This window comes from Hirundo rustica, chromosome 12, assembly GCF_015227805.2.
Source record: "Hirundo rustica isolate bHirRus1 chromosome 12, bHirRus1.pri.v3, whole genome shotgun sequence".
Lineage (NCBI taxonomy): Eukaryota > Metazoa > Chordata > Aves > Passeriformes > Hirundinidae > Hirundo > Hirundo rustica.
This window is the reverse complement of record NC_053461.1, coordinates 6,898,052-6,923,108: the sequence shown is the minus strand read 5'-3', so window position 1 is coordinate 6,923,108 and position 25,057 is coordinate 6,898,052. Positions and strand designations below refer to the sequence as shown.

The 25,057-nt window shown below is 38.7% G+C and overlaps 2 protein-coding genes across 6 annotated transcripts in view; one reads left to right on the top strand and one right to left on the bottom strand.

Moving 5' to 3' along the window:
- CENPP (centromere protein P) overlaps positions 1 to 25,057 on the top strand; it is a 108,554-nt gene that overhangs the window by 386 nt on the left and 83,111 nt on the right. For 2 of the 5 annotated variants that reach the window (XM_040076095.2, XM_058422210.1), the window contains exons 2-7: positions 524 to 856; positions 1,947 to 2,104; positions 2,546 to 2,691; positions 3,039 to 3,127; positions 4,999 to 5,087; positions 9,773 to 9,869. In XM_040076095.2, coding sequence (XP_039932029.1) covers positions 1,965 to 2,104; positions 2,546 to 2,691; positions 3,039 to 3,127; positions 4,999 to 5,087; positions 9,773 to 9,869 — 561 coding nt within the window. In that variant the 5' untranslated portion in view covers positions 524 to 856; positions 1,947 to 1,964. Of the gene's footprint in view, positions 1 to 523; positions 857 to 1,717; positions 1,803 to 1,828; positions 1,851 to 1,946; positions 2,105 to 2,545; positions 2,692 to 3,038; positions 3,128 to 4,998; positions 5,088 to 9,772; positions 9,870 to 25,057 lie in introns of those variants that run through there. The other 3 variants (XM_040076096.2, XM_058422211.1, XM_040076097.1) reach the window with 3 other exon arrangements.
- Positions 12,028 to 24,085, bottom strand: OGN (osteoglycin). The gene is made up of 7 exons (XM_040076093.2): positions 23,810 to 24,085; positions 22,940 to 23,192; positions 18,245 to 18,329; positions 16,240 to 16,398; positions 15,520 to 15,722; positions 14,846 to 14,941; positions 12,028 to 14,550 (listed from the first exon to the last, which is right to left on the bottom strand). Exons 2-7 carry the CDS (start codon positions 23,105 to 23,107, stop codon positions 14,380 to 14,382), a joined length of 882 nt encoding a protein of 293 aa, XP_039932027.1. The 5' UTR covers positions 23,108 to 23,192; positions 23,810 to 24,085; the 3' UTR covers positions 12,028 to 14,379.

Here is a 25,057-nt window from a genome sequence, read left to right as displayed (position 1 = left end):
TTCCCTTCCCCTCAGCGCCGGCCCCGAGCGCTCGGTGCCTTTCCCTTCCCCTCAGCGCCGGCCCCGAGCGCTCGGTGCCCTTCCCTTCCCCTCAGCGCCGGCCTCTCACTGCGCTTCCCTTCCCCTCAGCGCCGGCCCCGAGCGCTCGGTGCCTTTCCCTTCCCCTCAGCGCCGGCCTCTCACTGCCCTTCCCTTCCCCTCAGCGCCGGCCCCGAGCGCTCGGTGCCCTTCCCTTCCCCTCAGCGCCGGCCCCGAGCGCTCGGTGCCCTTCCCTTCCCCTCAGCGCCGGCCCCGAGCGCTCGGTGCCCGTCCCTTCCCCTCCGCGCCGGCCCCGAGCGCTCGGTGCCCTTCCCTTCCCCTCAGCGCCGGCCCCGAGCGCTCGGTGCCCTTCCCTTCCCCTCAGCGCCGGCCCCGAGCGCTCGGTGCCCTTCCCTTCCCCTCAGCGCCGGCCCCGAGCGCACGGTGCCCTTCTCTTCCCCTCCGCGCCGGCCGCGGCCTCTCACTGCGCTTCTCTTCCCCTCAGCGCCGGCCCCGACCGCTCACTGCCCTTCCTCTCAGCGCCGGCTCTCTCCGCTCCTCCCTCCGGGCCAGGTGTCCGCGGCTGCCGGGGCTTCCAGGGTTTCCGACTGCGCTGCTTGAACACCCGTTCCGCCCCTGGGGCATCTCTGTCACCGGCGGGTCAGCACCGTCTCCTCGAACGAGTCGCGATCTCAGTATCGCCCTGCGAGGTCTGAAGATCCGCAGGGAAGCAGTGGGCACGGAACGCACGGGTTCGGGTCTCACAAACGCTCCAAAGCGCTTCCCAGCTCCTCTTGTGGCCGCATAAAGTCGAATACTCGGGGGTGTAAACAGGCAGGTACGTAGAAATGTGAAATATATAAACGTACAATATGTAAGAGGAGAAGTGTTCGTGGAAGTTTTACTAGATTAAAGAGTAGGTATTTTTAATAGATATAAAATCTTTTGAAGTCATGATTGGTGTTTGAGTCTTCTGCAGCCTAGTGAAATCCTTGAGTTTAAGTAGCTGTAAGTAGTTTATGTCTTCTGTTAAAAGAGAGATCAGCTGACCTGGGGTAACGTTCTAACTGTTGTAATATTTTTCTTTTTCACACCATGCTCTTTATTATAACCATTACTTTCTTCATTGTATCCAATTCAAAAAAATCTGGGGATGACTGGATGATTAATTACATATACTTCCTTTATTCACTAAGCAAGTTTTTAATACAAAGCATGCTTTCAATGTTGTTTTCTTATGTGTGTTATAAAGGCACTGTTTCCTATGAAGCAAACAAATAAAATCCCCTCATCAAACAAATAAAATCCCTTTTACAAAACTATGTTAGTGTGGAACTTGCACTTAGAGTAGGGGTTGTTTAAAAACACACAGAACTAAATGTTGGGGTTTCTTTTGGCCAAAAAATATTAGCATATTAGTTTTGAATTGCATAATGTCTTCTACAGACTTCTGAATGTGTTGTAGCTAGGCTGAATGTCAGATTGTTATTTTCCTTGAGAACTGAGGTTTACTTTTCAAGCTATTGGTGAAACACCTTTGCAATTTGTGTCTCTTTACTCCTGTTTACTCTGAAGGCAGATTGTGTTAGGAGCAGCTGTGCCTCGTCTGCCCAGGTGAGCCATTAGATCAATTGGTCAAAGCTGGGTTCCATTTTTGTATCTGACTGCAGTTGGTTTTTACCTGTGGAGCAGCTTGTTGTTCTATTACAGCAAATGTAAAACAGCTGGACGCACTCCTGGATCAAATAATGACTAATTAAAATGTTCTTAAAGGCTTTGACTGTGTAAGATCCCTTTTTAAACTTCTGTCTCTGGAGGCTGTGCAGTGCTCTGTATCTTAAAACAATTGCCTAGTGTTATATTTGTGTTTTTAATAAATTAGTTCCTTGTTTGTTCCTGAGAAAAATCCTTATTTTGTTTTTTTGCAGTAACAGGGATTCTGAGAAATGGACGAGAGCAGTTTTCAAGCTTATGAAGATGAAATCCAGGCACTGGAAGAGGAAATTAGGCTGTTGACAGAACAGTATGAAGATATCCAACAAGAAGAATCCACCTTCTTTTCTAATGAGGAGATACTGGAGTCAATGTATGTCTTTTTTTCATTTATTAGATTATTAGAATTTGTCTAAATTGTTTGGGATAAGTTTTTGCCTCTATGTTAAGACTTTCCATATGTTAGTAAATGTAAACTCTGTGCATAAAATAGGTCACTTAAGTGAGTAAAGGCATCTTAGCTTTCTTTTCCGGCATGTTCTTGCACATTTCTCAAAATGGACACTTGCTCGTCCAGACTTGGAATAAAAGCTGTGTCTACCAGGCAGCGAATGGAAAGAGTTTATGTTAGTTAGAATAGTTTACTGTTTTCAGCAGAGTGATCCAGCTGAAACTTGACTCCTTGGAAACTGGTTTGGGTCTGAAAACCATCAGATCCCATTACCAGTGCCTTTTATTTAGTGATATAGCTGTACTGACGTGTTATGTCTGGGTATTTTGCCCTTTTGATTTTATTTTTTTTTTTCCATTCTAGGAAATCATTCCAAGACGAAACTGAGGGACATGAATCTCTGTCAGACCTGAAAGCTCAGCTTGAAAGTCTAGAAAGAGAACTCTCATTTTTAACGGCAGTTACTGGGTTTCATTTCACAAGTCATTCCAAGAAAACAGTGGAAAAAAGTAAGCAGTTTTTGTGCCCTTTACTGAGCATGTTGGTTGCAGCTCATCTGCAAACCTCTGTTTTAATTCACTGTTAGCAGAAAGACAATTACTTTGAAATACAGTAAGATTTGGTTCATTCACAAAATAGTTTCTGTGTAAATATTGTCATTTCCTTAATGGGAAAGTGACAAGACTACTACTGTCCTTTGCACAGGGGGGAAAGTGGAGCTAGTTGTTGGAGTTTTTTAACATGTTGAACTTCTTTACATGAGGAGATGTAGTAGTTGGTACTTTAAATACGACTAAGGGAAGAAACACAGCATTGAATAGAAGTGGAATTGATTATTTTGTTAATTTTATAACAGCTAAAAATGGGACGGTGAAGAAGCACAGATTATCAGGGAAGTGTTACTCCCTGTCTTTTCAACTGGAATTCCAGCTTCTTGAAACGCCGGTAAGAGTCAAATGTATGTTTTAAAAAAACCCAACTACCAAACAAAACTTCAGTAACAGTAAAGGTGTTCTTCTTCAGAAGAGTCATATTATGAATTTGGGAATCAAATATTTAGGGAGCTGCATGTGGATTTTATCCTTTGAAACTGCAGGAATTCAGTTGACTGAGCAACCTCTGAAGTCCATTTGTGACTTGAAGCTTGTGGTCTTCATGATGCCTCTTTACATTTGCTTGTATAAAACTGCACTGAGAATGTTCCTCTCTCAGCTGCATCTCCTGCAGTTTGATGATATCTTTTGGTGTCGCTGGGGCTCAGAGGGGTTACTGGTGTTGAATTTACTGCCAATGGTATTGGTGCTTAAAGCCATTGCACCACTGAGTGGCAGCACTTCGCTGCCTAATGCCTAAAATTTGGGCTCCTTTGACTGCTGATGGGATAAGGAATACCAGGTGTATTATACTTTAAAACCCTCACTTCAGCTGTAAAAGTGTGATTTTTGAGCTAATTGTTGCACGGGGGTTTTTTGTTTGCTGGAAATACATTGTATTCAAAATAACTTGTGCTGACGTTAGCATGGACAAAAGTAGTGCAATTATAACCAGTTTCACCTGTCTTGGGGAGTAAAAGGTGACAGCTGTTTTTGGGAAGTGCCCAGCAGGTAACAGGTCTCTTGGTATGCAGCAGCAGATCAGGAATAGTTTTTTCGCATTGTTAACTATAGCTATTTATTCTAGTAGTGAAGTCATAATAGAGTTAACTCAGTGCTGTAGTATTAGGAGAGGACACGAGCTTGAAAATCAGCCAAAACAAGTCTAAGCCTTTTGGGAAAGCAATCATTTTAAAAGTTTCTTTCTTGCCCAGAGCATTCATTTTAAATCTTTTTATTTGGCCCCACAATGGCATTTTGGCGTGTTAATTAACCCCTCCATTGGCAAAGCAGTCCCTTCAGAAGGTGGCATGTTAGCTTGTGACTGCTGGCAGCTTCTCCACAACTCCATCCCCCATTGAACCTTGTGCTCTAAGCCTCAGATTATTTTTCCTGATGTTATTTAGTACATCCACGAATCTCTGTAGTGCCTTGCTTTTCTGTTCCCATCTTGAGTGATGGCAGTGTTAGCAGTGCTTCTGTCCCAGCAGCTGAGGGGCTGCTGAGATGTGTGTGCAGTCCTCTCTTGCCATTCCCGTTTGCCTGTAGTGACTTGGTATAAGAAGTTTAAAGTCAGGCATTTCCTATGGCCTTCAAACCATGATTTTAAGCTTTTTCATTCACTGTTATCTAATCCATTACTTTGGTGTGTTCAAGAATGAATAGAAAAGAGAATTGGCTTCTTTTGTGGTTTCATTTCTACTCTGACCACCTTTTTTCATTCTTTAATAGCTTATTAGTTAATTTAGAATAATTATATTATCCTGCACATATTTCTGAGTAACAGTGGTTTTAAAAAAGGACGATATTTTGAGACAAAACTATAGGGCTTAAAATGGAAAAAAAAGCCCAAAACTAACAGATAAAACCTTATATGTGAATTTTCTGGTATATGTGGCAGCTAAAGGCTGTGTTGGAAAGTGAGAAGAATCTTAAAGAAGTGGGATTGATGTGGAAGGAAGTAATACATATGCATATATGTTCTCTGTGCTGACAAACTCAGGTGTTATTCCAAAAGCCATGTGTGGATAATAGCACTACTCTTGAAATGAAAGATACTGTTCACACACACAAACTGTGGTTTAAAAAAATGCTCCTTCAAGGATTATAGTACTTAGCAGCATTTATATCTACTTTTTTCTATTTTTTTATATGCAAATAAGCACACTTTTCTCCTTGCCAGAGAATTTTCTAAAATATTTTGTTGTTGCTTCTCCAATCTAGAACAGTGAGAAAGTGTCTGCTGTTGTTAGTGATCTCAGCATTATAATGGATTCCAGAGAAGATTCAAATGTGAGCAAGTTTGTGTCAAGGTAAGATGGAATTTTTTGCTCAAGGCAAGTTATTGTGTGGGATATGGGATACTAAATGTAGTACTGAGTTTTCACACAACCTTCTGGCAGCCAGTGTCTTTATGTGATACATCCTTAGCCCAACCTAAACATCTTCCATCCCTTATCCGTTCCTGGAGAGAAGATGAAAGGCATGTGATTTTTAAGATCTGGAAGAACCATTACAAGTTAACAGAGGCAGATTTTGGATTATGGTGTGTTTTAGCTGTTTGAAGAGAAAGGTAACATGTTAATCTCAGCCATTGCATTTTAATTAATATAATTGTTCCTCAAATGTGTTTGAGCTGCAGATGTGCAGTGCACTAATGCCTAAAGTGCACATCCAGAACTCTTCTCCAGTATTTCCCTGTTTCTGATTCTCAGCTCTCAATTCCATTTCCCTTATTGCATCAGGATTTATTTCACTGGTATCTTAAAAAATATATATAATTTAAAAACATGGAATAGTGTGTTTGTGCAATGCCTTAAGAAAATTAACATACTAAAGCATAAATGTATAAATGAATGCTGGTTTTTATTATTTTCTGGAGTATGCTAACTTCTTGTGGTAACATGATGAGTAAATTATCAAATTATTTGTCTGCAGTATTCCATGGAATTTTGCTAGCAAGCTTTTCTGAGAACAAATCTGTTATTGCTGATTTAATTTTTTAAAATTTGTTTCTTTTGCTTTCTATTGTTTTCTGTTTTCTTTTGTTTTCTATTGTTTTCTGGTCTTGGGGAGGGAGAGGAAGGGCCAACAGATGGGTGAAGAGAGAGATCTCTTGAGTTACCTCAGGCTTCAGTGGTCTCTACTGAAAAATGATTTTTTTTATTTAAAGGCTTTGAGATTTCCGCATAACTTTAGTAAAGCTTGTGGTGTAACTGGGAAGAACAGTTGACTGCTCTCAAGAAGTGGAATTTAGAAGAGGAAATTGCCCTGTTTTATTAATGAGTATTTTATGACAGCAGAAGTGTATTGGAACTTAATAGTCACACTGGAACGGAATGTGTTGAAGTAGTGGCAGACTTTATTTCATCCTGGCTGGAGCACTGCTGTCTTGTCCCTGTCTCTTCTCCTTTTTCACCTAGTGTCAGTGTTCATAAATAAACACAAGTTTTCATGAATGATAGATGTCAACAAAGCAAGTGACTCTTTCTCCTGAACCTCCCTTTGCACGTGCCACCTGTTGGCCTTGTGTCTGTAGATACCCCTGGATAGGATCAATGGGGTCAGAAGGCTGAAAAATACTTTTTTTCAAACAACCCAACCTTGTTGCTCCACACCACCTTCAAAATTAATTTTTCCTGTGTGCCCTGTCCTGGCCACAGTGTGTGCTGCCAGTGCAAGGCAGTGAGTCCAGGCTGGGGTGGGGCTGATGCTGGCAGTGCCTGTTTGAGAGCACCCTCTGTTCCATTGCCTGTGTCTGATCTCCCTTCAGGGCCTGTTTTCTCAATCCCCTGGTTGGGCTACTCCTCCTTTCTTTTTCCAAGCTGTAATCCCCTCATATTCAGATTCAGACTTTTCCCAACTATCCCTTTGTTTTTTAGTCTGCTCCTAAAACTCCTACCGCTTCTCTCCTTTTCCCTCCATTTCTGACTAGCTGAATCTGGTCTCCTGCTGTTTGTTCATTTTCAGCCTCCCTTCCAGTTTGTTTTCTTCTTTTGTTTCCTTGGCCCAATCTTGCCAAATCCATTGTCTAGTTCTGTTCTGTTTTGTCTTCTGGCAGGGATTTTTTTCCTCCTCAGTTTTCTAAATTTTTGTTTTTTTTTTTTTTTTCACAATATGTATGAGAAAAGGTCTTTAAGAGCAGCAGAGTTAAAAACTTGGCATACAGTTCCTGCTTTGGAAGAAAATAGGAGAATGTTAGAACACTTGAGCAATATCTTTTTAAGTGAGGCAAAATTCAGCAGTCTGCAAGTGCTGCTGCAAGATATAAATGGTACATCTCTATATAAGAATTGTACATTTTTTAAAAGTGGGTATATTTTTGTATAATCTCTTAAATATTTTGTGACAATAACACAGGTATGAAAATGTAATCACGATATTTAGTTGTCTTTTTTTTTGGATTTCACTTGTGTCCCCTTTGCACCAGTTATCACTTATGTTATACTTTACTTGTGTTGAGAGCCACAACATCTAGAAAAACCTTTGTCAGTCCCTTTTCCTTTTTTTTGACTTGACAGCCCATTAATTGTTGGGGGAGTTAAGCCTTGCATGGGTTACTAAGGCAAATAGAGGTTTTTAAGCAGTATGAAAGTTGTTCTCTTTACTAACTAGTTAGAGTCCATAAGTAGGTGCAGGATTTAGGAGATGTGCATTATGTTAAATGCTGCATGGGCAAGGTCTCTTGCAAATGAAGGGAAGCAGGAATTCTCCCCCACCTTTGAGTCGTGCTTTGGTTTTCTATGTTAATGTAGGAAGTCTTGCATTCTGCAGTAAGTTAAAATAGATTTTCTTCCTTAAAATAGATAAAGGAACACATTAAAGGATGCTTAGGTACTTTTACAACAGTTAAATTTCTTATATACTTCTGTGTTTTGTTGATATTTTGTGAAAGTGAAAGGTTGTTTGGATGAAGAGCCCCTGATTTTAACCAGACAGTTATGCTCTGCCTGAATATCCTTTTAGCTGGTTTTGAATGACTTCTCTGTAACATGGACGTTGGCATTGGAGAGAGGTGTTTTCTGCTCCAAGTGGATTTTTGTAATGCTAAATTCTTTCAAAATAAAGAAAAATGCTTGAGTTTTACCATCCACTCTCTTACTACCTTGTTATTTTATACCATATTCTCTTGGTAATTTACCATCTGGTGTAGTTGACTTCAGCAGGAGCAATTAGGCTAACTTGGGCTAATGGTTATTGTTAAAAATTGCCAAGGTCTTCAGAAAGAATTTCAAGTGTGTAGTTCTGTAACAAAGCTTTGTGTTGCCCTGTTCCATGAGTAGAGATTGGAAAAGCCTAGTGCAGTTTGTGTGGAATCTGTTCTCCAGGCACAGAGAGGTGGGCAGTTGTTCCCAAGGATCCACAGCTCCTATAGAATGTGTAGATTTTGACATGTACAATTCAGAGTTGTGGTTAAAAACAGCTCCCAGACCAGAGCTAATGAGCTGTTGTAAATCAGTGTGTCTGTGTCCTTCCAGGGACTCACTTTTCCCAGTGCTGCCAGCATTTTTTTCATCTTGGCCTGATTTTGTTGGCAGCTGTGACTACTGTGGTAACTTCCTTTAATGATGCTGTTCTTTCCAGACTGGGATAAGATTCTTTGGCTTTTCTTTCACATTTTCAATATCTGAATGACCCTGATGTATTTTTTTTCCCAGTTTCTTTGTGTAACACGTTAAGATTTGCTGTTTCTGTATATTAAATAGAGCTGGGTTGGAGGCACAGTTCTCCCTGGGAAGGCTGAGCTGACTCTGTAATCCACTGCTGCAGCCACTCTGTGGATGCCTCAAGTCTCTGCTCTCAGCTGTTCTGAAAATCCAAAAAGAATAGCTAATCTCAAACAGAAAGGATGTTAAAAGTCAAATTTACATCAGAATTTAAATACTCTAACTTCCTGAAATATTCCCAAATATCAGTCAGGTATCTTCCTCAGTCAGGTTTTGTAATCCTGTAAAATCCTGTATTGGTAACCAAAATAAATATTTGTACTTCCAAAACAGTGCTTGCCAGGTGTGTTTTGGTTATGACTAATAGTCTGTGGCTTCATATCAACAATGACGTGAAGCCTTTCACCCTTATGGTTAAATAATCTTGTTACTTCAGGTATTCTGACTTGTGATTTTTGTGGAGTTTTGCATCCTTTGCATCCTGGCTGTATTTGTTTAATGAAAATGGAACACCCTTGATGAGCTTTTTTTTTTTTCTTCCTCCTTTCTCCAACAACCCTGGATGTGTTGTTGGCTGCCTGACAGTCACCGTGTATTGTCTCTTTTCCTTTCTCCATTCTGATCCTTACTAGAAATTTGAAAAATAAATGTTTATATCTATATTTCCTTCCCATTCTCCCCCAGCATTAGAAGGAACGTGGACCTGTTGGAGCAGGTCCAGAGGAGGAGGATGAGGAAATGAGGATGATGTTCTGAGAGCTGGAGCCCCTCTGCTCTGGAGCAAAGATCACATCAAGATTTAACTGCCTAACAGAAATTTTGGTTTAGATGCCCTGTGTGATCAGGCCTTTCCTACAGAAGCTGCAACGTTCATCTTGAAAAGCTGAATGTCACGTGGGCAGAGGCAGGAAACGTGTCGTGTAGATTTAGTTGGTTAGGACAAAGATTTGGGGAATATTTGAAGGTTAGTGATGCAATTTGGGAAACCTAACCATTTTGCAGGTTCAGGTTTTACTGTGCAACATCTTAGAATTTATGTAGAAAATGAGTTGAACAAGAATAAAATCAAACTAAGATTTTGCAGGTGACAACTTTGCTCCCACATTTTACATGTAAGACTAACACTAGAAACGCTGGTTTAGGAATGTGTTCTTCAACCTCTTTTTCACTCATTACGCTGCAGCTTTTTTTTCAGCTTTGTCATTGTTTTGGGTGACTTCTACTTCATATTCAAGCAATACTAATCGTTTTTTTTAAAGTGGGAATTTTAGGCTATAGAATTGAAGCATCTGATTAGGACTGGGTTAAACAATTTTTTTTTTTTTTAATAGCACTGAAGAACGTGGAGATCTTCCAACATTTTTCAGAGGCATTTCAACCTATGCTAAGTGGCATGAACATCGTAGATGCACCTTCCTGCATTTCAAGGTAGTGTCTATCAAATCTTTATTGATTAGTACAATTTTTTTGCTTTAAGAAGTTTATTAAGACTGAGCATTGAAGGTGAAACTGGCTGTCTTTAGCAGAATATGGGATCTTAATTTTGTATGTGGTGGTGAAGAGAATACGAGCTAAAAATTTGTGCTGCGTTCAAGGGGCAATTGAGCAGCAATTGTTCTGTTCCTCATGGGTGGAGGAAAATAAGGCTGTGCCTTCCTGTGAAGGAGTAAGACAGTTTGCTTTGGTATGATATTTTATTTTGATTAAAAAAAAAAAAGGAAAAAGAAGAAATTAAAAGAAAATAACACTTGTAGTCTTTGGCGTGTAGATGTTGGTTTTGAAGGATTAGATCTGTTTCTCTTGAAGATGTGTCAGCATGTGTTTGGGCAGCAGCACTTTTCAATTCTGGTGTGCTTTATTTGTATGGGAAATAAACTATTCCTCCCTCCTAACTGGAGCATAGTATTTGAGCTTCATTTTAAATTATCAGTATTTGGCTTGTTTGTTTTGGCTTGGTGCTGGTTTTAAAATAAACAACTAATCCTTGGAGTAAAAATACTACAGTCTTTCAGACACAAAACATCTTACATGATGCTTTATGTTAAGAGAAGGATGTTTAGCTGCTTAATTGTTTGTGGTTTCTTGGATGAGTTTTATGTACCTCAAGAATTTACTGTCATTAAACTCGACACTGTCTTTACTTTTCATCCGTAGTATCAAGTGGGAACTGCATAATTTCCTATTTTTTTAATCTATTAGGCCTTTGAGTTCTGTGCCTGATTAATCAATTCCTATTATCCAATCAACCAGAATAGGAAAAAAGAGTTGTATTTTCTGATAATACTGAAAAAAAAATCTAGTCCTCAGCTGAGCAATAAGCTGGCATTGCCTAATCCTGCTGGCTTTTGTGTAAGGACTTTTCTCTAATCCCTCCATAAAAAAGGTAGAGCACCAAGAGCTTTAGGGCTTTGTGGTTGTTTTTTGTTTTTTCCAGCTTCACTTGATGCTTTCTGATCCTTACATCAGCAGTGACAGTGGTTTCTGGGACAGTGATTTGGTGAACTGTTGTCAATATTTGTCATTTAAAAATATAATAATGAAAGGAAAAAAAGGTTAGGATACAATTTTCAAATTGTTGTTATATAAGCAGTTTTTAAAAGTATTTTTTCAGATGTTGAGTATAAACAATGAAACTAACTACTAATTGCTAAAAGATGTGTGTGAAGACAATTCACTGAAGACATTACAAGTTTGTTAGTATCACAGATGTTCTTTCTAAAGGTAGTTTTATTTCCATGCTCAAAGACAAGGATAAAATTGAAAGGCAGACCAGTTTGGGAGAATATTTACCACATATGACTGTGTGCTTATGAAGAGTATTGTAGGCCTTCTTGTTTTTGTTACCTTTGCTAATCATTTCATTTCGAAACAGAATCCTTTCTCAGGTAAGAGAATTGATAAAAGGGGTCAAAGATCAAATCTGATTAATTCAAATAACTACATTGCCAAGGAGAATGTGTATTTGGAACTTAATGGTTTTTGTGATTTGTAGGAAAGCAATTAGACATATGTTGTTAACATATGCATAAAACCAACTCAAGAGTCTATCCTATTAATATTTGCACTTAACCAACATTAAAAATGAGTTTCCAATCTTTGTATTTATTTTTTTCCCCCTACCTGCTCTCTGGACTCCTCTGTTTTAGAGACAAAACTGCTGTGGGGGGAGTCTTGAGTTTGTAGCTTTTCTATTAATGTGTTTATTTTTAAAAGAAATTTGCCAATGCCTCTATGTAGAAATAAAATAGTTTCTGATACTTTTCTCAGTGTAGTGTAAAAAAACCCACCAAAGGTAGGTTATCTTTTCTTTCCTGTTTTGGTACTTGAGAAAAAAGGGACACTGTAGAAGTGGGTAAGTGCTTTGAGTAATACTGAGATTAATGGCGTTTCAAGCTCAATTCAAAATAGGTTTTGAAGGAGCGAATGGAGTTTTCCCCAACTATTCTGTATGGCAGATCTCGTTATTGTCACAATAAAGATGTCTGTAAAATGGATTTACATCTGCAAATAATCTAACCCTAGTCTGCTGTGAGGCTGAACAACTGAAACAGGCAAGGCTGGAAGAGCAGGTTGTTGAAGCTGACACTGATAAACAAGAACAGAAATTCAGGTTTTATTGGAAATACAGAACAGAAATGAGTGATCGGAAAAACAGAACAGTTTACATTCAGCTGGATATTAGTACTGGTCACACAAACAGGAGGTGTGAATCCTCCCTACTGAAGCCTTTCTCACTTCATGGTTTTGATTAACTTGAATGGGGGAAGTGAAGTAAAACACATCAGAGAACTTGGTGCCTGCATGAGGCATTCAGAAGGTACCACTTGTCTGCTTTGGTTTGCTCACAAAGTGTTAAGAGCATTAATTAGCATTACTGATGATAATTAGTACGTTTCAAAAATATATACAACATTTTAATGTAAAATTTATCATGTTGTAGTGGGCAGGTCTTCAAATGTTTACATGTGTGCATATATTACAAAAATATGCATTTATTTGTGTATACACGTTTTTGGTGATATTTACTGATCCTGTTAATACTGGAAAGAGTTTTAGTAGCAAAGGTTTGTGATGAGAATAAGATGAGAGGCTGCTGCTTATGTAACATTATTACGCTTACTGTGGTTTTTCCATCTTAGGTGTTTATCACAGGAGATGTGAGAGAATTGATGGGTTTAATTTTTTTCCAGATAGAAATTTGGCTACACTGGAATGTATTTTTACAGGCATTGAAGTTGTTTTTTACATTATGCTGAAAACCTGGGAACATCAAAGTTTTATGATTTATGTGGAAAAATGAAAACCAAATATTGTTGCCAGACTTGGTTTTGTTCTCAGTTAAGACAATGGAATTTCCTTCTTGTTACACCAAATAACTTAAAATGGAAAATATTGGGGATTGCTGTTTTTGTTGGATGTATTCAGGGCAAAAATATGTTCAGAATTAAGTGGGCATCAATTCCCCAAAGCACAAGCACTAACAAATCAAGGCTTAGCTAAATAAGATAAATAAAACTAACACAAAATATCTTGTAAAATTAGTATTCTAGATGTAGTGATACATCATCATGCATTTGATGCTTAACTATTTCTACAAATTAGGAATCTATACTAGCTTCAAAATCAGTACAAAGTTGATGTGGTGATAGTAACCAGCACATCTTTGGCATTCATTTGTCTGGAGGCATTGCACCTATGGTAGGTGTTTGAGGGGAGAAAGGATGTCAGAAATGTACAGCTGTGGAATTAAACATGGTGCCCTTTATCAGTGTTGGCCAGTTTAAGATGAACTGAGTGTCAAGGTCTGCATATATCAATTTTTGGTCTTAATACACTGCATAGGTTCAAGTAGTTGAGTGAAATGCTTGAAGTTACCTCTGATTTCACATCAATGATGGAATCAACTTCTCTTTTTAATTTAAAAATCTGATTTGATTTTTCTCTGACGATCAGAACTATTCTTGTAGAAGGGTAATTCTCATTCTTTCCTCTGACACCTAGATGAAATCATAGTTATTTACAGGTAAACACATGAATTCAGCTTTGCTCTTGACTATATGGTCACATTTCCTGCCAGGAGAAGCTGTGGAACCAAGGCTTGGTCTAAATCATTAGTTAATAACTGAGATACTTGAGTCCATTATGCTGTACGTAGACCGTTGTTTTAAAATGGGAAGCTGGTGTTGCAAAAACAGCTCTTATGAGAACAGCTCAGCAAAAAATATATATTTCACTTAAAAATACATTGTGTAAAAATAAAACACATGTTATTTTCAAAGCAAAATAGTAGAAGGAAATCTAAAACATCTTTACAGAGTTCCAGTTGCTATGTTGCTTGGCATACTAAATCTAAGAGGAGTTATTCTCATTTACCACAAATCTAGTTTTTAAGGAAGCTTTAATGAATTTAAGCTTTGAGAAGTTCTGTTTCTAAGCATCACTTTCTCTCATATCCATCTTCATCCAATACACCTTTGAAGGTCAACTGAAAAGATTTCACTCCAGATTAAGAGTGAGATGAGAATTCAGAAGTATATTTCCTCTTTAGCTTGCTCAAAGAAATCTTGCATTTATCTGAAGGTAAAATGTGATGATTGTTCTGAGTGCTGCTAAAGAATGAGAACAAGCAGTTTTGTTTGATTTTACCTAAAGAGTATGTGGTGAAATAAAAGTTGAGTTGATGTGTGTGCACATGTATATATTTTTACACTTTCGTTAATAGACAAGATCCTGAAAGCGTGAAGGATACAATAACTACTAAAGTGGCTGGTTTGAAATGGTTATTTCAGAGGAGAACGGTGCAACATAGCAGAAGGTCCTGGGTATGCAGGGAAAAGAGCATTAGTGAGAGAGAGGATATAAACTTGTAAACAGAGGAAGAGAAGTGATCCTTATTACCATGCCTGGGTCTGGCACGAGCAGTGACACACGAGCAGTGCTAGTAATACGTTCCCACGGGCAGCATCCTCAGGCAGGAGAAGGCATTGACATGCTTGGCCAGGACGATGGGGTTTCCCTCCATCCTGATCTCGTCCATCCGCGTGCGGATGTAGCGTGTGTTGTTGGACTTGCAGAACGTGTCATCTGTGATGGTGGTGATGTTGTTGTACTGCAAACCAAAACGTTTTTATAAATAAATATACACATAAAAAGATTATTGCTTCTTTCTGCCATTTCCTACCCCTGATGTACGGAAACCAGTAATAAATCCTTGCACGGGAATTAGCAGCTTCTGAACTTCTGGATGGTTGTGGCCGCACGCATTGGTATGGTAAATTGTTTTATTAAGAGGTGCAGTGGAAAACTGTAGTGGGAACTGTTTTAAAATAGAACAAGTTTGATTTGAAGTTTGTAACTCCTGAGGTGTTTCGTAAGAGAATGTTACGGAAATCCTTTGGGAATACCTGAAGGTGAAGAATGCGCAGACTCTCCGGTAAGTTCAGGGGGACAGATTCCAGTGCGTTGTGTCCTAAGTAGAGGTAGGCCAAATTTGTGAGCTTCTGTGAAACAGAAGGAGAGATTACTGATGCTGGTGTTAATTGAGGTTAAGTAACTCATGCCTGTTACAAGACATTAGTAATTTTTTCTGATCGCATAGACTGTAAACTGATATAACAAAAGCCATTCTTTTGCTGTGAATGTTGAATTCTATTATATCAAGAAATTCATAGAACAGGCCTTCTATGTTTGGGAAATTTCAGTGTCAGCATATTGGTTATAAAGTTGAGACCACTATAAAGGAGTATCTGTATCTTTATATTGTTCATTAGTATTTCTGTAGTCCTCAGAACTGTACTTGAGCCATCAATTTTTGAATTTGTTTTTCTTTACATGTTAAGAGAGAAAGCAAGCAGGTGAGACATTTTATAGAGAATTATTTTATACATGGAGGGCATGAGAGAATGAGTATACAAATGACTGATATTCCAGAGTGCTTTAAAAGCAAAGCAAAAGCTGGAGAGCTGCTTCATCGTAGTTTCTTTCTTAGATTACAGAAAAATAATTTGGTGGCAGACTGAATAGTCTTGTTATTGATTTTGTTTACTATGGTTACTTAAATTATTGAGTTTTTCCTTACCTTAAAAGCATTTGCTTTGATACCTCTGCTTTTGATTCTGTTTTGGTTTGCGTTAAATGTTGTTAGTTTGGGAGGTAGAACAGGAAGTTTTACAAGTCGATTTTCAGCAAGAGAAAGTTCTTCCAACAGCAGAAGCTTTGAAAAGGCTCCATCTTCTATTTCTTCGATCCTATTTCCACTAAAATCAATTCTTCTCAAAGTAGCTTTACATAAAAGAAATGAAAAATCTAAGTATTGACTTTATAATTACATGATGTGAAATGTGTATGGCTGTATATGTTAAACGTTATCCTATTGGCAGCTTCTAATGTACTAGTGATCTACAAATGCAAATACTATTAAAATATGGGAAAAATTGACATCCATATTTTTTCCTGGTCTTAAATTGAAAAAATAAAAAAGGAAAATACTCTGGATCCTTCTTTTTGTCTTAAAAATAACATTATTTTAGATATTCATAGAGTTGTCCTGCTGTGTAGTGAGATAGCTGGCAGAGCTGTCCCTGGAGTATTTGAAAGAAAAATAATGCCTGGTCATTTAAGACAGGCTGGGATGCAGAGCCGAATTTTCGTTTTAGCAGTCTGTTCTTTGCCTGGTTGTTTGGGAGTATTAACACATTTACAGAGTCCAAAATGCCTTATTATTTATGCCTGCTAAAATTCCATTTTGCCTTTGCATTTCGTATTCTAAAACAGAGATGGAATCTGGGGTGTCACTTACTGATGTCAGCGAAGTCTGAGGCTGCAATCCTTTTGATCTTGTTGAAGCGAGCGTAGAGATACGCAGTTTCCTTGGGCAGGGGGGGCACGGCCTCGATGTCGATCTCCTCACAGTACACGGAGCCGCTCAGGCACACGCACAGCAAACACGTGGGCAGGTCTGCAGGAAGGGATTGAGCACAGTTAATACTTACTCAACTCACTTAAGCTTGGTTAATCAAAATAGCTTTCTCCAGTGTCTTAAGATTTCCCACTGTTAGGTTTTTAAAAAATTCTGTTTGCGTCAGGTTCTGAGAAGATGTAATGTTCTCAACTGTTACGGGGTTTTTTGTTTTTTCATTGTGCATAATTTCCCTGTGTATAATCTCTGTTCTTACCTGAGCATGTGAAATGCTATTAATTGGCCTGAATTCAGTTTAAATCTTTAGTTGGCTAAGAGTATGGTGAATGTGCCAACTGCATGGTGGTGACCATGTTAAATATTAGCACATGTGGAGCCAAACCCACAAGGAGAAACACCTGGCAATGCATTTGGTACTGGAAGTGCTGGTAGGTCACACAATATCCTGTGTTATTCTTAGCTACTTTTTTGTCTAAACCTCTTGATAAAATCTCCAGCAGTTACATTTATATGTTATATATGGTTTAGATTGGAAGCGACATGAAAGATCAGCTCATTCCAGCACCCTGCCACAGACAGGGATACCTTCCACTAGACCAGGTTGCTCAGAGTCCTGTGGACTATCTCTGTCAGTTTTATACTGAGATGCTTACAGCTCTTGTTTTAAGCAGAGAGAAAAACTTTTTGTAATGTAGTTTGCTGTGTCTTGTGCTGTGTTTTCTTGATTTTCAGAGTTTTGGTTGGCTTCCACCATGAAGTGAATGCAGTGCAGACAGCAGGGTCATTCCATGGGGTAGTTGTCACTATACAGCAAAACAGGACCTTCTACAACCAAAAAGCAAAAGCAGCTGATCTATACTGGGAAGCCAACCCACTGCATATAACAGCAATTCTCTATCCTACAGCACCACTGCAGAGAACAGCCTAAAGGTTTTGGGGATTTTTGTGAATGTCATCATTTTTAGGCTGCAGAGTTCTGTGCCATTTGGTGGTTTGGTTTTTTTTTTAATTTAGTGGCTTGTTTTCATATGTTTGTGTAGGAAATGGAAAATGTCAAACAATGTTGTCACTGTTAAAAAGGCAATAGTTTTTATGCTTGTTTGTCTGTCTAGAAGCTCTGATGTTCTTGGAGACTTGCTCAGCATTTGATGGGGGCTTGTTGACAGGTGCTGTTGGGCAATAATTAACCTTGAATTAGCCCTTTGGTGGAGATTGACAATCCACTGGTCTTGCTGAATCACCAGTTATTTTTGGAAGTTTAGATCACAGACATACAAAATAAGCATCTCTTTTACTCACTGTTCTGTTTGGCAAAGAAACTTTCTCCTTTTCATGTGTATAGGGCACTGGGGCTTGTTAGGAGAAGTCTGGACAATGTACCCAGAGCCTGTAGGAAGCTTTGGCAAGTGAAGAATGTTCCTGATGTATTTTAAACATTGACCTCCCTGATCATCAGATATAAACTTTGAGAATAGCCAATTGTTCAAATAAACCTGTTGAATTAATTTAAGCACGTCATATTTCATCATCACTTGGTTAAACTGTGGAACTTACTGGGGGATGTATTTTGTTTTTCTTTGTTGTCTTGTCTAACTTATTTAACTTGGGTACACCTCAATGGCAAATATGACTGTGCAAGTCTATGGAGATGCTTACAAGCTGTGCTTTGTGTATTCAGAGTTTACCTGGGATCCTTTAAATTTTTCAGCCTTGCTCCATCAGAAGTTAGAAGGTTTTCTACAGGGGATATGAAATATATTCATAAGAAAAAAGATTAATTCTGTTAATTTAAAGCCTTTGTCATCCTTTGCACGTTATACTTGTATATTGAAATATATTCTTTTGGATATCTTAGACATCACAATATTCATATCTGTTAACTTACTTGTGTCCTTTGTTGGTGGGACATCGAGTTGGCTGTCATCACTTTGCAGCATTAGGGAAGTGTCAAGAGAAGCATTTGTTCCACCCTTTGTGAGAGAACAATTATTATTTTAAAACACAAACTGCCAGACAAAAAGCCACAGAGCGTTACAAGGATCTGAAATTACATCTTTTAAAGTGAGCTTCCTACAGTATACCTCCTTATAGTACCTAATTTTTAAAATTCTCTTATGCATTGGATGACTAACATGATGTATTGTCATTTTTACACATGAACTATTCACTTGAAAGGCAAGAAGCAAAGGTGCTGCCAGTGCTTTTTAGAATACTCAAATTCTTCAGGACAGGACAGTAGACACAAAATAGAAATAGGAAATATAATCTATATGGTGGGAAGGAATATATAAGTGATGGGTATTTGCAAACAGTAGAGTTTTGAAGATCAAGATTTTGCATATAATGCAAAATTTAATAGGATTCTTGTGAGTATAAGTTGTATTACCCAAATAATCATAGTAAAATGACTGAGATGTCCTTGCATTCAAAGCTATTCAGAATTCCTCCTGGCCATAGTCATTGCATCTTTTCAATTGCAGGACAGCTTAGTTTATAAACACATTCCTTGCAGGTATTGGCTGAAGTTGAGTAATTTGTTTCCATCATCTGCATGTAAGTCTGTTTTAAGGTGTGGGCTGCTAACAGAAAGGGCCTCTTGTGATGCAGGGAACAGTAGTCAGGTTTTCATTGGATACTGAAGGAATTTTAGAGAATTACCATTATTACTGTATTTACAGTATAGATACAGTGGCTTATACTGTGATTTGCATGCATTAAAGTTAAGGGGATTTCATTTTGACTGTAGTGGTTGTTTTTGGCTTGCATCATTCGTTTGGGTTGGGGTTTGTTTGTTGTTTTTTTTTTTATGTGGGGAATAATTGTCGGACAGAACAAGCCAATATGTTTTTTGGTGTGCCTGGCTATTGGAAACATGTGTGAGATGTGGAGGATGTTTAAAACAAAACATGCTTAAGGATTGGGCCCTGGGAGGAGCAAAGTGCTCTGTTGGAGAGCTGCTTACACACTGGGAATGCTGACAAATGAACCCCTTTTCGTTTTCTTTGTCCCCCCACTCTCCCTTCCTTCAGGCACACAGGTGGTTCATCTGCAAGTGCAGTGTGCAGTAAGAGCTTTCAAGCTCCTTCTGATACTGTGTTTTATTTGGTATTTAGTTGCTTGCGTATATTTACTGTGGGAATTTTTTTACTGTGCAAAACAAACCACTCAGGCTTGACATAAAGCCTGAGAAACAAATGTCTTGGCCAGCCTCTGTCATTTTGACCTGTTTTTAGCCTATGAATCATCCATCCCTTGGCTCTTCCCTGCATCTGCCTCTCCAGGCTCTGGCTCGGGCTAGCTTGCTTTGCCCTAGTGAAGCTTTAGGGTGTCCGTTAGGAAGTTTTAGGGTCTCGGTAGGATTCTGGCAGCAGTTTGGCTATGCTGAGTGGAGGGAAGCTGGGGGTGTCAGCTCACCCAGCAAACAGCAAATCTCACAGCAGCTTTCTGCAGGAGTTAGCTCACAAAGATAGGTTGATCACAAAATCACAGAATTTTTTAGGTTGGAAGAGACCTTCAAGATCATCGAGTCCAACCCATCTCTAATACCTCACCTAGACCATGACACCAGGTGCCACATCCAGTCTTTTTTTAAACACACCTAGGGATGGTGACTCCACAACCTTCCCGGGCAAGCCATTCCAGTACTTTATCACTCTTTCAGTGAAAAACTTTTTCCTAATATCCAGCCTATAACTCCCTTGTCACAGCTTGAGACTGTGTCCTCTTGTTCTGTCCGTTGTTGCCTGAAGAAAGAGACCAACCCCCAGCTGACCACAGCCACCCTTCAGGAAGTTGTAGAGAGTGGTAAGGTCACCTCTGAGTCTCCTTTTCTCCAGGCTAAACAGCCCCAGCTCCCTCGGTCGTTTTTCATACGGCTTGTGCTCCAAGCCCCTCACCAGCCTCGTTGCCCTCCTCTGGACCCGCTCAAGCATCTCAACACCCTTCCTAAACTGAGGGGCCCAGAACTGGACACAGTACTCAAGGTGTGGCCTCACCAGTGCAGAGTACAGGGGAAGAATGACCTCCCTGCTCCTGCAGACATGGACCTTGAGGTATCTGTGCTAGTAGAGGCTTCTGAATGCATGTACTGCTCATGGAACAAGTGGACTAGTATGGCTGTAGCTGCTTTGTCTCCTGAGGGACATTAAATAACATTTGCTGGCACAGCTTATCTGTCCCAGGTGAAGATTTCTAGCAGTCTCCTGCTTGAGTCATCAAAGTGGTCTTTGATGGAACTTCTTAGTAAAATATTCCTAATCTCTGCCAGTGGGAAATGTCACAAAAATTAAAACTGGTAATTTGCAGAATACCATTCAGTTCCTAAATTTAAAAAGTATTTGCTGATCAGCCATAAAAATTCCTAACTGTGGTGTATCAGTGCAGAAGATTGTTTGGATTATAACCACAAGTTCATTACTTGCATATGTCAGGAATGCACTGAAGGAACATGGGCCTGCTCACATACTGAATTCCACCTGCTTTTTGCACTTTACTGCACGGACACATTAACCCTTTTCATCTAAATGTTCCAACCATCTTCAAATTTCTGCAGAATCATTTATTCATCTTATAACACAAAGGTCTGGTAGTTTATATTCAATGAAATGAGTTAATCTACATGTGAGACAGCATCTAGTTGAGTGGTTCAGTTCTCTTGTGGAAATTAAGATTTTGTGTTTAAAATTACTCAAATTTATTCAAGACTGGCGTGGCTGTGGTTTCAAATAATTACAGTAATAAATTTCTTCTGATGTCTTTAGTAAAAGTAATTTTTCCAATTTCATGTTCAAGCATACAGTAAGGAGTTAAATTTGTATGCAAGATAGATTCCTGACTGGGCATGCTTGAGGAGACATTTGGCACACATTTCAGTTCAATCAACACTTGGACCATTCGGGGAGTAAAATTGGTGCAATAAGTGAATAGAAGATCTGTTTGTGCACCCCATGGTTTAAACTGGGAACACTGACACTTGTGTCAATGTAGTCATTGCACGTAAGGAACTCATTTATTATTTTTGTAATGAAAACATGTCAGTGGAGAACTGACCTGATGGAAATAATGACCAACTACATTCCTAGAATTATCCTAAGTAGAACTGTTGGCCTCTGGAAGTCTTCCAGCTTATAGCACTGCCAGGAGGACTTTGATTTGTCTGTGGCACATCTGTTGGCACCATTTCCACGTAGGTATACTCCTTGTTCCTTTACTGGAGCAGCAGCAATCTCCTGCAAGCAATTTATTAATGAGTGTCACCTCCTCATGCTGTGCCTAGCTGGTTAAAGTTAATAGGTTTAGTATTTTTAAAAAACTTATTTTTGAGTGGATAGTCACCGATTATTTAAGAGTCATTTATGTAGTCTTTTTTAAATGGGTTTATGAAAACATGTTATTTCATCACTGTGGTAGATGTAATATTTAAAAATACCTTAGACATTTTTCTGCTATAAAGATGTAGCTGATTGTTTTAGTCACAAGTGGAAAGCTGTAATTTCAGTAGAATTGGGAAATATTAAAAAGGTATACGAAAGTGATTTTTCTATATTTGGACTGCAATTTTTTTACATACTATCTTCTGCTGTTTTATTTTTCTTGTTTATCAGACTGAGTTTTTGTAACAAGTACAGCTAATATTAATGAAAACCTCCTTGAGCTTTTAATATTGGGCTGTTACCACTTGGTTTGGATCTCTGGTGTTTTCCTTGGAAACTACTCTTGGGGCAATTGCTGCTGGTTTTTCTCCCTGGTCAGTGTTGTATCTCCTTCTCTATTGGTGTGTCCTAAATAGGTCTGAATGGGAGTGTGAGGTTTGTAACTGTCCCTGGCAGCTGAGATTGTGGCACTTCATTTAATTCTCCCTGGCTTTGTGTCTTCTGTTTTTGTATTGAAATTCAGTGGCAGGAATGTGGAGCACTCAACAAAAATATTCTGTTTGCAGATGTTGGTGAGTGCACTGAGATGTAGAGGATATTCTCATTATTAAGGCTCCAAGTGTTCATTTGTGAGTGACTCCTCCAGCACTGGACATTCTATAGAACTTTGGGACTGCTGGACTGAGCTGTAAAAACCCAAACCACCCGCCCCTGAAAAGCTGGGGCAAGAAACTTGATCATTTGGCAAGTCAAAAGAGGAACTGTGGTTTATACTGGCAGGTCATGTTCAATAAAAAGGGGGGGTCCAATTATTACTTTCATAGTAAAAAAGAGGAAAAAAACTAAAATTACCTTCCTTGTTTTTAAGCAAACTCTGCATTAGTGCAACATAGTTCAAACTGTTGAGCTAGTAGTTAATATATCCTGTTCTTGAAACTCTTATGATTGCAGACACATAAGAACAGCAGAGTTAAAATGATGCTTTAGCCTTATTTGTGCAAGCCTGCCTTCTCTGGCTCACTCAGAGTGTGGCAAGGATAATATTTTTGTGGTTTTAGTTTGAGTGGCTTTCCCTATGTCTGAACTCATTGTATGTTTCCCTGGTATTTTAGGACTTTTTGATAAAACTCACATGCATGCACGTAACACCTTTTCACATAATGCTTATTTTAGTTTAAAATATTAAAAGGAAAATAGAAATGAAATACCTTTCTTATATCCTTGGACTGCGTTTCATAATCTTGTTGTGTCAGGCTTCCCATGGAAACATCTGTATCATACTCATAAAACTGGAGTGATTCTTGCTGTAGAGGTGGTGCTGGATTTGCCAAAGGTACAAACACAAACAAAAAAAAAGCAGCCTGCAAAGTCTCCATTCTTGCCCAGAACAATGTATGTAGCTTTCAGTGAGCTGGTGAAGATCTGCTCGTGCCTGGACTCTGGAGAACACTTTCTCTGGGACTGGAAATGAAAATGCAATTCGTCAAAACAATATTTAAAGCCTAGAGGACTTGTTGGCAGTAGTTTCTAACACATAAGGAATATGGAACAATTTTTAACTCTTTATCTCCTTTAATTAGACTCTAACTTTATAAAACCTGTTCTTAACATATGAAGAAACTGGGAAATTATAAACTTTTTCCAACTAATAAGGAAAATATTCTCTTAATTGCATTTGCTTGTTTCCCAGTTTATTTTTGTTAAAAGCAAGATGATTTTGTTAATATTAAATAACTGCCATGTATGTAGCTGAATTAATTAAAATATGTGAGGTTCAAGTGCATTTTCCTTTATTGTCAAAATGAGGATTTTCAAACCTAAATGCTCTATAACAATAGCCTCTCATATTTTACTTTACATTTGAGTCTAAAGAGGAGAAGGTAACTTAATACCCTCAGAATATTACACAATTTGGGCACTATTCAGGCAGAAAGGGGAAGAGGCTGCAAACATGATTTTAGAAACAATAAGCATGCAATATTTAAAAAAATAAATCCTTGCACAGCATTTTCCTCCTCCTTACTGTAGTTTTATTTAAGCTTTAACTTAATCTACTTTTAGGAAAAAAGTCAACCTACCTTTTTAGCAGATTCCAAGCTCTTCACTGAAAAACCAGATATGCTTATCTATGGTTACTCTTTTGTCAATGTACTTTAGGTTCAAGTTAGGCATTACATCCAAGCTGTTGAAATGAATACTCTCTCAAAGTTTGACAGTCTGAAGAGTGCTTTCCATGGGGTAAAAACGCTTTGCCAGCATTCTCTCCCAGGGTGAGAGGTAATATCCTGGAGCAGGGGGTTGTACTTTGAATAACACTTGCAAATGCTGAGCCTGTGTAGCTCATCCTACTTTTGGTGTTCCTTGTGAAAATGGCAGCTTTCTGCTTTGTGGTGATTTGCTCTTTATATTTGCTAAGGCTTTTTCTGTAAATCAAATTCTAATTGTGCAAACTAGAGGTCTCTAATAAGGCATGTGTTATCCATTTTGTGAAATGCTTCAGCCTAGAGACAAAGCAGCTGCTTTCTGAGACAGAGGTAGAGCCAAAACACACGTCTGTTGTATTAGTCACATTTTGTGAATAGTAAAACGTTTTATTACAGGTTGTGTATGTTTAGAGAAGTTTCACCTACCTATGAAATGGAAACTTTTCAGTCTGAAGAGTGCTGGAAAAATATTGTTCAGAATTTCTTGTGTTTGGGTTGAGATTTTTTTAGGCAATCAATGACTAAATGCCTCATTAATTGACTTATTAGAGAATTTATTGAAAAATGGGTTTCACAAATTATACTTGCTTTGAATCAAGTCCTGTTTCAGGTCTGTAGGTAACTCAGTGAACACTGTCCAGGTGTAGAATTTCCATCTGACTATGAGCAGCAGTTTTCTGGATTTGTGATGCATTTCTTCCTCCCCCATCCTTTTCCTCATTATAAAATTTTGGCAGTCAGCACAAATGAGAGACAGATGACCAACTTTGAAAGTTTATAGAGTAGCTTTCTCAAGTCTTTAAAAAGTATGTAGCAATAAAATGTAGTGGGAATATATCCAGATTGACATTTCTCTTTTATTGTCATACCTTTTTTCTTTTTTTTTTCCCTAGAGTAATACTGGTGATAACTTAACCAAAAGGTTCACAGTTTTTCTTTTAAATGCTGCCTTGTTTAGCAGCCAGATGTCTGTAGGAAATCTGCAGAGTGACTACAGCCAGTTGCTGTCTAAAATCTTCTTGGGTTTATAATACTACCAGTTTCTGAACTCGTTTGGATTTTATAAAAATGTGTGTAGCTTAATTCATGTGCAGATTTAACAATGTGATAGTTTGGACTTGA

Excerpts from the sequence above, each read along its gene's own strand:
- OGN (XM_040076093.2), bottom strand. The coding sequence starts at position 23,107 with ATGGAGACTTTGCAGGCTGCTTTTTTTTTGTTTGTGTTTGTACCTTTG. Across the intron at positions 16,399-18,244 it reads CCCACCAACAAAGGACACAA|ACCTGCCCACGTGTTTGCTG; the intron begins GTAAGTTAACAG and ends CCCTTCCTGCAG. Across the intron at positions 14,942-15,519 it reads TCAAAGCAAATGCTTTTAAG|AAGCTCACAAATTTGGCCTA; the intron begins GTAAGGAAAAAC and ends TCTGTTTCACAG.